This window comes from Nerophis ophidion, linkage group LG27 (assembly GCF_033978795.1).
Source record: "Nerophis ophidion isolate RoL-2023_Sa linkage group LG27, RoL_Noph_v1.0, whole genome shotgun sequence".
In the NCBI taxonomy this organism is placed as follows: domain Eukaryota; kingdom Metazoa; phylum Chordata; class Actinopteri; order Syngnathiformes; family Syngnathidae; genus Nerophis; species Nerophis ophidion.
In genome coordinates this window covers 22,441,731-22,455,970 of record NC_084637.1, presented here as the reverse complement: position 1 = coordinate 22,455,970, position 14,240 = coordinate 22,441,731, and the positions used below count along the sequence as shown (strand labels likewise).

General features: G+C 39.8%; 1 protein-coding gene across 1 annotated transcript in view; it reads right to left on the bottom strand.

The window, feature by feature from the left end:
* The window catches only part of LOC133544315 (semaphorin-3G-like), a 259,663-nt gene that overhangs the window by 60,275 nt on the left and 185,148 nt on the right, over positions 1–14,240 (bottom strand). The window contains exon 5 of the mRNA XM_061889521.1: positions 4,292–4,382. Within this exon, the coding sequence (XP_061745505.1) occupies positions 4,292–4,382 (91 nt within the window). The remainder of the gene's footprint in view (positions 1–4,291; positions 4,383–14,240) is intronic.

Sequence of the window (14,240 nt, the reverse complement as noted above, 5' to 3'; positions counted from 1 at the left end):
ATTTTGATAGATATCACCACCAGGGGTGCAAATGACACATTCTCTATTAGATGCAATGCTTTTCTATATTGGGACCATGATTTATGTCATCACTTGTTCACACCTCCTCAAATGGAAGCTACTTTTCCTTGTTGATGTCTCAAGAAGGGTACAATACAAGAACACACACACACACACACACACACACACACACACACACACACACACACACACACACACACACACACACACACACACACAAACACACACACACACACACACACACACACACGCTGCTTTAAAAAATCCAAGTCAACACAAGAACGTGCACACATTTATCCCACGACGCGCCATGTTTCAAACCTCCAGGACTGAGGTGTAAGAGGATCTTGGAAGTGGTCATGTGACATGACATTTAATGCTGAGTCAGCTCCTCAAGGCCCCATACCCCGCATATCTAGCTAACAATGGACGTTTGACCAACAGGTCTCACGTGTGCTCTTAGTAGTTCTCCAGCACTCAGACCTCTAAAGCAGGGCTGTCCAAACTTTTGCCACTAACAGAACTCAACGTATAGAGTTTTTATTACCTTTAAGACTCCCTTCAAGTTTGGTCCCGTGGACCTGGAAGGGTCTCAGTCATAAAAATGTTAAAAATAGGTCATATATTATCATAATTTTTTTTCAATACTTGATACTATACATCACGTGTGTCCAACTCAAGTCTCTGGGGCCAAATCTGGCCTGTCATGTCATTTAATGTGGTCTTCCACATCACTTAATGTGGTATGCCATAATATTTAAAGTGGCCTCAAATGTTATTCAATGTGGTCTGCTACATTATTTAAAATGGTTTGGAATATTACAAAATCCAAAACCAGTGAAGTTGGCAAGTTGTGTAAATGGTCAATAAAAACAAACTACAATGATTTGCAACTCCTTTTCAACTTACCGTATTTCCTTGAATTGCCGCCGCGGCGCTAATTAATTTAAAACCTTTTCTCACCACTGCGCTTATCAAAGGCATGGGGTAGAAGTAAGCATGTGCTAATTATTTTAAAACCTCTTCACACTCCAGCACTTACCAAAGGCATGCAGTAAAAAATTGAGTGTGATGTAAGCATGGACCTTAAATCCTATTGAATAGCTCTTAATCTTCTTCCCCTTATGCGATTTCAAATTACCGGTATTGAAATCAGCCTCCTCCATTTTGAAAATGATGACAGGGTAAGTGTCACTCGTGACGTCACGAGTTTGACCAGGCGGTAATTCAAGGCAGGCGCATACTATATGCCATGCGGCAATTCAAGGAAATACGGTATGTTCAATTGAATAGACTGCAAAGACAAAATACTTAACGTTTGAACAGGTAAACTTTGGTATTTTTTGCTAATATTAGCTCATTTGGAATTTGATGCTTGCAAAATGTTTTAAAGGAGTGGCAAAAAAGACTGAAAAGATTAGCACAAGAGGCAAAAAAGACTGAGAAAGTTGAGGAATGCTCATGAAACACTTATTTGGAACATCCCACAGGTAAAAAGGCTAATTGAGAACAGGTGGGTGCCATGATTGGGTATAAAAGCAGCTTCCATGAAATGCTCAGTCATTCACAAACAAGGATGGGGCGAGGGTCCTCACTTTGTCAACAAATGCAAGAGCAAATTGTTTAAGAACAACATTTATCAACCAGTTATTGCAAGGAATTTAGAGATTTCACCATCTACGTTCCATAATATCATCAAAAGGTTCAGAGAATCTGGAGAAATCACTGCACGTAACATTGAATGCCCTTGACCTTTGATCCCTCAGGTGGTACTGCATCAAAAAGTGACATCGGTGTGTAAAGGATATCACTACACGGGCTCAGGAACACTTCAGAAAACCACTGTCAGTAACTACAGTTGGTTGTTACATCTGTAAGTGCAAGTTAAAACTATACTATGCAAAGTCAAAGCCATTAATAATTAACACCCAGAAACGCTTTGCTGGGCCTAAGCTCATTTAAGATGGACTGATGCAAATTGGAAAAGTGTTATGTGGTCTGACGAGTCCAAATTTCAAATTGTTTTTGGAAACTGTTGACGTCGTGTCCTCCGGACCAAAGAGGAAAATAACAATCCAGACTGTTCTAGGCGCTAAGTTTAAAAGCCAGCATCTGTGATGGTATGGGGTTGTATTAGTGTCCAAGGCATGGGTAACTTACATATTTGTGAAGAAACTATTAATGCTGAAAGGTACATACAGGTTTTGGAGCAACGTATGTTGCCATCCAAGCAACGTTATCATGGACGCCCCTGCTTATTTCAGTAAAACAATGCCAAGCCACGTGTTACAACAGTGTGGCTTCATAGTAACAGATTGTGGGTACTAGACTGGCCTGCCTGTAGTCCAGACCAGTGTCCCATTGAAAATGTGGGGCGCAATATGAAGCCTAAAATATCACAACGGAGACCCCGGACTGTTTGACAACTTAAGCTGTACATCAAGCAAAAATGGGAAAGCATTCTACTTCAAAAATGTGTCTCCTCAGTTCCCAAACGTTTACTGAGTGTTGTTAAAAGGAAAGTCCATGTAACACAGTGGTAAAAATGCCCCTGTGACAACTTGTTTGCAATGTGTTGCTGCCATTAAATTCTAAGTTAATGATTATTTGCAAAAAAATAAAGTTTTTCGGTTCCAACATTAAAAATCCTGCATTTGCAGTCTATTCAACTGAATAAAGGTTGAAAAGGATTTGCAAATCATTGCATTCTGTTTGTATTTACCATTTACACAACGTGCCAACTTCACTGGTTTTGGGTTTTGTAATAAAGAGCCTAAAACATCATTCAATGTTGTACACCACATCATTTAATGTTATTCAAAGTGGCCTAAAATGTAATTTAATCTGCTTCCCCCACACAATTTAATGTGGCCCTTTAGGGGCAGCCATAATTGTGATGTTGGCCTAAATAAAAAATAATTGAAAATCCTGCTCTAGATCAACTTCATATCTATCCGTCAATATAAAGTTATTATTATTATGTGGAGAGGAGGAGCTGGCGAACGAGCAGTGAGGCAGGGCACGCTCAAGATGGCGGCAAGGAGGCGAAGAATGCGGCTGAGCGGAGAGGCGGGGCCTGCCGGGAGCGACGCTACAAGCGAGATCAGGTGCGTGGCTCGCACACCGGGACACAATTAACTCATCTCTTCATGATGCATAAAAGGGGAGAAGGAGGAGGGATCAGGTCAGAAGGAGGAGAAGAGCCCGCAGCAGGGAACGAGAAGCAGAAGCAAAGAGAAGAGCAAGTGAGACGGAGACGCGGCCAACCGAGCGACACAAAGGAGCGAGCAGCAGGAGCAGCGACGTCACAAAAGACTTCCTTGAAAGTAAAATAAAAAGAGTCAAACTTGAAAAAGAGATGTCCTTCCCTGGTGGTCAGTGGAACCCGTGCGACGACAGTAAAAGTCGTTCACATATTACTTTTTAAGTTGAATGCCCTTTTTGTTGTTTTTATGGCAAAAACACAGAACATGCAACATTTTCCACCCAAATGTTCAAAGTGGAGCCTAAAATAGATCAATAAATTATAATAATATTGATTTGGATTCTTTTTTTTTTTTTTTTAAACAACGAAAGTAAAAAAAACAACTAACATTTTCAGGGATCCTAAAGGGTCTCACTCATAAAAGTGTTAAAAATATGTCATACATTATTATTTTAATTTTTTTTCCATTCAACACTTAAATCTCTACCTCAACTTCAGATTTATAAGTTTTTGTTTTCTTTTATGTTCTTTTTTTGTTTGTTTTGTTAGTGAAGTGAATTATATTTATATAGCACTTTTCTCTAGTGACTCAAAGCGCTTTACATAGTGAAACCCAATATCTAAGTTACATTTAAACCAGTGTGGGTGGCACTGAGAGCACATGGGTAAAGTGTCTTGCTCAAGGACACAACGGCAGTGACTAGGATGGCGGAAGCGGGAATCGAACCTGCAACCCTCAAGTTGCTGGCACGGCCACTCTACCAACCGAGCTATACCGCCGTTCCGTTTTTGTCTGAGAAAACTTTTTTTTTTAAAGGCAAACACAGAAAATACGCCATATTTTCCCCCCACAATAACTCAAAGTGTAATATTAGATGTGAAGTAATTGGAGCATTGAATATGTCAATAATTCACAACCAAAATTGATTTTGATTCATTATTATTTTTCAGCAATGACAGTTTTACTCACGTTCAACTACTCCTGTTTGCTTTTTTATTCCACTTTTAATGTGTTTTTGAATAGAATGGTACTAATGAGACTTGATGGCAAGCGTGTGGACGTACCGCTGAAGGTGCTGGCAAAGGGCAGGCTGGGGTCGTGAGGGACCTTCCCCCGTCCGTTCTCCACGTTCTTGGGGTCCATGGTGAAGACATGCTGTGGACACACAAACACTTGCTCACTTCTGACGTGTGCAGCTACCGGAAAAACGCCTTTTGCTTCGAGACAATATTCCAAAGTGGCTGCAGACAATGCATCTCTGTAATAAATGTCAATTACTGCTTCTGTCTGTATTCACGTGGGAGAATATTTGCAAGCGGAATATGCTGCTGGTCGTATGTATTGATCACTGATCGGCTAACAAGCCACATCTTCTTCAGGCAACCATCGCTGTTAAGGAAACCAGATGAGGGAAAAAAAATAAAATATTTTAAATTTGGAGTTTTATCATTGTAATATTACATATTTTTCCTCATAATAGTCTGACTTTATTCTGTTATAATTGTTTTTACTTGATTACATGTTTAGGATTTTAATCTTAGAATTATTACACATTTTTCCTCATAATACTCTGACTTTATTCTGTTGTAATCGTTTTTATATGATTACATGTTTAGGATTTAAATTTTAGTAATATTACACATTTTTCCTCATAATAGCCTGACTTTATTCTGTTATAATCATTTTCACATGATTACAAGTTTAGGATTTTAATTTTAGTAATATTACACACTTTTCCTCATAATAGTCTGACTTTAATCTGTTGTAATCGGTTTTTTTTTTATTACATGTTTAGGATTTTAATTTTAGTAATATTACACATTTTTCCTCATAATAGTCTGACTTTATTCTGTTATAATCGTTTTTATATGATTACATGTTTAGGATTAAAATTTTAGTAATATTAAAATTTTTTTCCTCATAATAGTCTGACTTTATTCCATCCATTTTCTACCGCTTATTCCCTTTTTTGGGGTCGCTGGGGGCGCTGGCGCCTATCTCAGCTAGTCTGACTTTATTCTGTTATAATCATTTTCACATGATTACAAGTTTAGGATTTAAATTTTAGTAATATTACACACTTTTCCTCATAATAGTCTGACTTTAATCTGTTGTAATCGTTTTTTTTTATTATACGTTTAGGATTTTAATTTTAGTAATATTACACATTTTTCCTCATAATAGTCTGACTTTATTCTGTTCCTGCACTCCTGGGTTCAAATCCAGGCTCGGGATCTTTCTGTGTGGAGTTTGCATGTTCTCCCCGTGAATGCGTGGGTTCCCTCCGGGTACTCCGGCTTCCTCCCACTTCCAAAGACATGCACCTGGGGATAGGTTGATTGGCAACACTAAATTGGCCCTAGTGTGTGAATGTGAGTGTGAATGTTGTCTGTCTATCTGTGTTGGCCCTGCGATGAGGTGGCGTCTTGTCCAGGGTGTACCCCGCCATCTGCCCGATTGTAGCTGAGATAGGCGCCAGCGCCCCCCGCGACCCCAAAAGGGAATAAGCGGTAGAAAATGGATGGATGGATGTTAGTAATATTACCATTTTTTCCTCATAATAGTCTGACGTTATTCGGTTTTAATTGTGTTTACATTATCTTATTTTTAAGATGTAATTTGAGTCATATTACACATTTTTACCTCATAATAGTCTGACTTTATTCTGTTATAATTGTTATTACATGATTACATGTTTAGGATTTTAAGTTTAGTAATATTACAATTTTTTCCTCATTATAGTATGACTTTATACTGTTATAATCTTTTTTTTTACATGATTACATGTTTAGGATTTTAATTTTAGTGATATTACACATTTTCCCTCATAATAGTCTGACTTTATCCGGTTATAATCGTGTTTACATTATCACATTTTTAAGATGTAATTTGAATAGTATTATACATTTTTACCCCATAATAGTCTGACTTTATTCTGTTATAATCCGTTTTACATGACCACATTTTTAAGATTTAAATTTGGGTAATAATGTTTTTTTTTTTCCACTTCATAATAGTCTGACTTTATTATGTTATAATCCTTTTTACATGACCACATTTTTAAGATTTAAATTTGGGTAATAATACTTTTTTTTTTTTGTTTTACCTCTGACTTTATTATGTTATAATTGTGTTTACATGATCACATCTTTAGGATGTAATTTGAGTAATATTACACATTTTTACCTCACAATAGTCTGACTTTGTTCTGTTGTAATAATTTTTACACGATCACATTTTTAAGATTTTAATTTGAGTAATACTACAAGTAGATTACTAATGAAACCTTAGCTTGATGCTCCTCTACTTTCTCCTGCTCCCGCTTGCTGGGTAATATTACACATTTTTACCTCATAATAGTCTGACTTTATTCTGTTTTAATCATTTTTTACATGATCACATTTTTAAGATGTCATTTTAGTAATATTACACATTTTTACCTCATAAAAGTCTGACTTCATTCTGTTTTAATCGTTGTTTACATTATCACATTTTTTAAATGTAATTTGGGTAATATTACACATTTGTCCCCATAATAGTCCGACTTTATTCTGTTATAATCCTTCTTACATGATCACATTTTTATAATACACACTTTTCTCACAACTTCCTGTTTTTTTCTGCAATAATAAAATACATTTCTTTCTGATATTATCAAGTAATATATCAATTTTTGTTCCAATATTTTGAATATATTTTCATAAAATGAAAGATTTAATGTATTTTTATATTCAATGTATTAATTTTAATAATAAAATAAACTACCTCCTGATATTATCAAGAAATACATTACATTTCCGTTCTAATATTCTGAATATGTTTTCATAAAATTACAAATTTAATGTATTTGTATTATCAATGTATTCATTTTTAAATCTTCTGAACTTAACTTTGTTTTAACTTATAAAGTTAATATCTAAAGGTTTATTTGATTTTTTTTTTTATTAGATTGATTTAAATGCCATCCATCCATCTTCTTCCGTTTATCCGAGGTCGGGTCGCGGGGGCAGCAGCCTAAGCAGGGAAGCCCAGACTTCCCTCTCCCCAGCCACTTCATCCAGCTCCTCCCAGAGGATCCCGAGGCATTCCCAGGCCAGCCAGGAGACATAGTCTTCCCAACATGTCCTGGGTCTTCCCCGTGGCCTCCTACCAGTCTGACGTACCCGAAACACCTCCCTAGGGAAGAGTTCAGGGGGCATCCTGACCAGATGCCCGAACCACCTTATCTGGCTCATCTCGATGTGGAGGAAGAGCGACTTTACTTTGAGCTCCTCCCGGATGACAGAGCTCCTCACCCTATCTCTAAGGGAGAGCCCCGCCCCGAAGGAAGCTCATTTCGGACGCTTGTACCCGTGATCTTGTCCTTTCGGTCATGACCCAAAGCTCATGACCATAGGTGAGGATGGGAACGTAGATCGACCGGTAAATTGAGAGCTTTGCCCTCCGGCTCAGCTCCTTCTTCACCATAACGGATCAATACAGTGTCCGCATTACTGAAGACGCCGCACGATCCACTCTTCCCCTACTCGTGAACAAGACTCGGAGGTACTTGAAATCCTCCACTTTGGGCAAGATCTCCTCCCCAACCCGGAGATGGCACTCCACCCTTTTACGGGGTGAGAACCATGGACTCGGACTTGGAGGTGATGATTCCCATTCCAGTCACTTCACACTCGGCTACGAACTGATCCAGTGAGAGCTGAAGATCTTGGCCAGATGAAGCTATCAGGACCACATAATCCTGCAGCCACCAAACCGGATCAACGCCCTGACTGCGCCTTGATTTAAATGATTACACTTTAATTTGACAAGTTAAAGGGTGATTCTTATTTAGTCCATGACGGTACAGCCTGGAAGGTCTTTACCAGGAACGATCCCAGACTCAGTGTCTATTCCCCACATATTGCAGTGGAAAATAATATGCGAGCTGGAGCAGAAGCCTGTGACCTCTACCCCAGTATGGCCTTCATTAACATAAGTTTGAGCTCATCTCATTGAGAGACTTTCATCTCTTCAGAACAAATTCCTCTGCCTTTGTGCAGACAAAAGGGAGGCTTGGCTCTTGTTTGTTTCTTTCCGATGTTTCTGGCCCTCCTCTGAACTCTCTGTGTGTCTCCGTCTGAGAGAGGAGGAAGTGTGGGATCAGCGGCGCTGCCAGAGTTCAGACCAGTTTCCCAGCGACCGTCAGCTTTTGTACCGAGGAGCCGACAGGGTCATCGGAGTAGGAAGAAAAAAATAAACAAACGGGGCACGGACCAAAAGCAACAGCTGATAGTGTATGTAAAAACAGATTGTGTCAGGGTCATTAATAGTCTTTCAGCGTGAAGTCACCCAGTAAATACGCTCTTCTAGCACGCCATGCTCCAACGTTGACTGCAGCAGCTGTTTAGAAAACAGTCCTGGTGTTGATAAGAAGCTGGTGTTTTCATTAGCACCCACCACATCAAACTGTGGACACATTGCGAGCAGACTGCGGGAGAAAACTGCAACGCAGCTTTTTCTCACGCATTCCAGTGTCAGGTAGGCTTTTGGAAGTCTTCCGCCTCTTGAACACAGAAGATGGACGCAGGGCGTGAATATGTGGCTTGAAGATGCAGACACTCTTCGAAGAAGGAGCGCAGACTTCAAACTAGAGTTGTCCTACTCAGAGGCCTAGTGATTAGAGTGTCCGACCTGAGATGGGTAGGTTGTGAGTTCAAACCCCGGCCGAGTCATACCAAAGACTATAAAAATGGGACCCATTACCTCCCTGCTTGGCACTCAGCATCAAGGATTGGAAATGGGAGTTAAATCACCAAAAATTATTCCCGGGCGCGACACCGCTGCTGCCCACTGCTCCCCTCACTTCCCAGGGGGTGATCATGGGGATTGGTCAAATGCAGAGGACAAATTTCACCAGACCTACCACATCAAACTCCTCACACCAATATTTTGGTACCGGTATCAAAATGTATTTCCATACTTTTCGATACTTTTCTAAATAAAGGGGTCCACAAAAAATGTAATTATTGTCTTTATCTGAAGAAAACATCTTAGTGTCCATTACTAGATCAGGGGTCCCCAAACTAAGGCCTGTTTTTAAAAATTATTATTCAATCCATCCATTTTCTACTGCTTGTTACTCTCGGGGTCACCTAGCCACTCAGGCAAATCATATTGTCTAAAAATGCATTTTCCCATCGATAACGTGACGTTATCGCGCTTGAGCCGCAGTGTCGGGCGAGCACGTGGCAAATGCGCGCTCTTTCATTAAATCAGTGCGTGAGGAATATACAGTATATACAGCGTGGCCCCCGGCCAAATTGCTTTAACCCAATGCGGCCCCCGAGTCAAAAGTTTGGGGACCCCTGTACTAGACAACTTGTCTTTTCTCCTCATTAGTCTGCTGACATATGCAGTAACATTGTGTCATTTATGATTCTATTATTTTGTCAACATAATGAGAAACAAGATAGGCTCCAGCAGCCCGCAACCCTGAAAGGGACAAGCGGTAGAAATGGATGGATGGAAACTGTAAAAATTGATGTTCATTTACTGTTAACATCTGCTTATTTTCAGTTTCAACATGTTCTAACTACACTTCTGTTAAAATGTAATAATCACTTATTTTGTTGTTGTTTGATACTTTACATTAGTTTTGGATGATACCACACATTTAAGTATCGATCCAATACCAAGTAGTTACTGTCACAACGGGGTTTTCGCAGCTTACTGCGGGGTTCATTCTCCCGGGATGCAGACGGACTACTCCGGACATGGTGTGCAGGTAGGAACATGATTTATTCCTCAAGAAATCAAAGGAGTACAAAAAAACAGAAAGCGAGCTGACAGAACAACGTGCCTGATCGCATTTGAAGCTGAAGCAAACACTTAGCATAGACTGTGTTGCGTGGCCGATGCATTTTGGATGCACGTGAGTTGTCACCCCCAGATGCTACAGGACTGGAAAACACAGGATTGAAGGGAGGAACCGATTTAATATCCAAAATACAAAATAACACTTGACAAAGAGGCAAAACAAAGGCGTGCCTTAGCACGGGAAGCTAAATGCTAACAGTTAGTAAGAGTCGAGTTCAAACGAGCGCGCGGAAGCTAAGTTATGACTTAGCAGAGTACATACAAAAAGAGAATTACTCACGCAACTGTTGCATGGAGCAAACAAAACGTCCAGAAAGAACTAAGGTACCAGGAAGTCTTAAATACAAAACAATAATCAAAGACAGGTGTGCGCCAGGCGCCAGTGCAGGTGGAAGAAATGAAGTCGCCATGGTGATGAATATAAACTGGGAAGTGCTCAAACAATGGGATCGGCAGAGTCCAGAAATGATCAAAACACAAAAAGGATACAAACATAAACTAGAGATGTGATCCGGGAACCGGATCACAACAGACTGTGGACAAAAAGTACTAGTACTCACGAAACTGTGGCATGAAACAAACACATCTTACGTAGACAAGGCATGAAGCAAACAATGATGCCAGGCCAACTGACCAGCAAAGCCAGGCTTAAAAATAGTCCCTCTTATTAGTGCTCGGAAAACAGGTGAGCGTCCCGAGCACCAATCAGAGACAAGTGGAAACAATAAGCACCCATGGTAACATACAAGGGTGCACCAAAACAGGAACTAAGGGAGTCCAAAACTAACAGAACATAACAAAAACATGATCTGGACCACGGATCATGACAGTTACAGGATCATACATTGGTCATATTCAAAGTCCAAGGACATATTTACTGAGTTTATAAACATAATATACATTTTTTAAAAAGGAAAAAAGATTTTGTGATGCTAAAAAATATCGATGTAATCATAGTAGCATCGACTAGATACACACCTGTACTTGGTATCATTACAGTGGATGTCAGCTGTAGATCAACCCATGGCATTTGTTTACATTCAAGAACGGCGTCATTAGCGGTGACGCCGGTGAGCTACGGTGTGAAGTGAAACATGTTTAGCCATTCCTCGTCCTGCAGTGATAATGATACTTGTAAGAAACTTACTTTGTCGCCATGGAGACAAGGATTAGTGATTTAGAGGTAGCTAAATCACTGCAGACGGATAGATGTTAGCTGCTAGCTAGCTAGCCATGTTTTAAAACACCTCTACTTTTTCATTGTTATAACCACACCTTAATCATTAGATTTTAGACCAAAAGGCATCCTTTCTCCCTTTTCTGTCTACACACCTTGTCTGCTTGTAAGTACTCCGTGTGTGTGTGCTGCCAAACATGCTCCTCAATTGGTAAAACCAGCAATGTCATGACGTGACGACAACGCGCCATCATGTCTGTAAAATAAAGATATAAAGTACTATTTTTGATTCATTAGTACCACGATACTATACTAGTAGCGGTATACCGTACAACTCTAGTTACACGTGGTAAAAGTAGTCAGTGAAACGCCGTTTGTGAAGTTATTCGTCACAAACCGAGTGAACCGAATGCTCATGCTGAATGAAAAGGGTTTTGTTGTTGCTGTGAGATAAACACTGACATGTATTATTTATTTATTGTTATTTACAGCTGAAATAGACCATACAGAATCGCCTGACCTTCAAGAATTTGTCATTTACTGGGGGACGACTTTCTGACAATTAAACACCGTGGACAAAAGCCTGACTTTTTATGTAAAAACAGGTACACTTTGTTTTTAACTGGATACATTAAATTGCCGACTATAAGGTACTACCTTTTTCCTTAAAAAATGGAGCAGCTATTTTATTGATTTTTCTTCGCTGACGGCCATAACGCAAATAGTTTATGAAAAACAAACATAAATGAAAACAATCAAATGCACTGAAATGGCGTGTTATTGTTTGTGCTAAGGCGGCATCTTTTGGACGAGTTTGCTCACGGCGGTGTCCTTCCATTTAGTGCTCTCAATCAGAGGTACAATTGCCATTCCGTTTTATAGCCGTCCATAGCGGTTCTACCTGTATGGATTCTTTGAAGATTCATCACTCCAAGCAAGGTTTGTAAGTTTTACAATACAACTAAAACAATTCTTACCTACTAAACTGTCCCATGTGTGATGTCTGTAGGACTGTTTACATGCATATTTGGACATGTAATCGTAAGGTAACGAAGCTAGCGTCGTTAGCATTAGCTAATAGGTTAACACGTTTATGCGCGTCTGTGTTAGTATTATTAAAATACTATGACATTCTTTTTGTATTGTTTCAGTTTCACAAATTACTCAGTAAATTCACCAAAACGTCACCGTGGAGTTGTTAAGTCTATTTAGCTGATTGGAGAGCTAGCTTGCGCAGCTAGTGGGTCCATGACGATGGCATCTATTTCGTTTGATCAGCCGTTTTACTACCGTTTTACACACACCAATTAAGGTATGTAAATAAACATTCATTAAATACTTCTGTGTAAATAACTCATTTCACAACCTATATATCCGCGTCTTATAGTCTGGTGCGGCTTGTATATGGAGAAAATGTTTCACTAAAATTTAGGGGGTGCGGCTTATATACTGGTGCGCTCCATAGTCCGGAAAATATGGTAGTCATACTTGCCAACCCTCCCGGATTTTCCGTGAGACTCCCGAAACTCAGCGCCTCTCCCAAAAACCTCCCGGGACAAATTTTCTCCAGAAAATCTCCCGAAATTCAGGTGGAGCTGGAGGCCACGCCCCCTCCAGCTCTATGTGGACCTGAGTGAGGACAGCCTGTTTTCCCGTCCGCTTTCCCACGATATAAACAGCGTGTCTGCCCAATGACGTTATAACTGTAGAATGATTGAGGACGAGTTCTTGGTTTCTTATGTGGGTTTATTGTTAGGCAGTTTCATTAACGTCCTCCCAGCGCGGTAACAACACACAACAACGGCAGTCACTTTTTCGTCTACCGTAAAGCAGTCCGTCTGCCGTAAACAGCAATGTTGTGACACTCTTAAACAGGACAATACTGCCATCTACTGTAGATGCACCACAACACCTCCAGGCAACTTCAATCCTCTACTAATACCCTCCTCCCTTCACATCCCATCTCCCCGGATTGTAAATAACGTAATGTAAAAAATCGAATGTATTTCTAATGTATATACTTGTTCTTATGCTATCTGAACTCACTATGTTCTCTGCTCGCTGTACATATCCTACTAAGTAAGACCTACACGGTTTCAATGTCCATTTCTGTGTTGATGCAATTGTTGATGACTGAAGTACTGATATCAACCAAAGTTTCTCATCCCACCCCCCGGATTGTAAATAATGTAAATAATTCAATGTATATACTATGATGATTAACTTTTGTGAAGACTGTATTATGCTGATAGTATATATTTGTACCATGAATTGATTACCGTGGACCCCGACTTAAACAAGTTGAAAAACATATTCGGGTGTTACCATTTAGTGGTCAATTCTACGGAATATGTACTGCACTGTGCAATCTACTAATAAAAGTTTAAATCAATCAATCATGCATAGGTGACAATACTCCTCCCCTCTTAACCACGCCCCCAACCACGCCCCGCCCCCAACCTCCCGAAATCGGAGGTGTCAAGGTTGGCAAGTATGATGGTAGTTTTGTATCTTATAGCGTTTACTGACACTTTAGTAATATATATATGACCAAATATGACCTGTTTCATATGGTATCAGTGTGGAAATATATTGTACCACTCATCCATACATCATCAGCCGGATTTGTTAAACTACCCTAAACTGTGAAATATGGTGGAAACACAAACCATGCACTTCTACAGGAACCTTTAGTTCCAGGAACTTAAAGTTCCTGAATGTTTAATGGAAAAAGGACTCATCATGACAATATATTCATCATAAAACATCCTGTTTGAGGTCCTGACACTTTGTTATTAAGCCCTGATATAGACAACCAAAATGTAAACACGTTGCACACAATGCATGTCAGCATGATCTCTTTGTTCTTCATGGACTATCTATGTGGAATTAAGCCACATGACAACATCCTGGCATTGTGGGATCTGTCAGGTCAAAACGGAAGCAAAATGTCTGCTCGGCGACGTCGAAGCACCGTC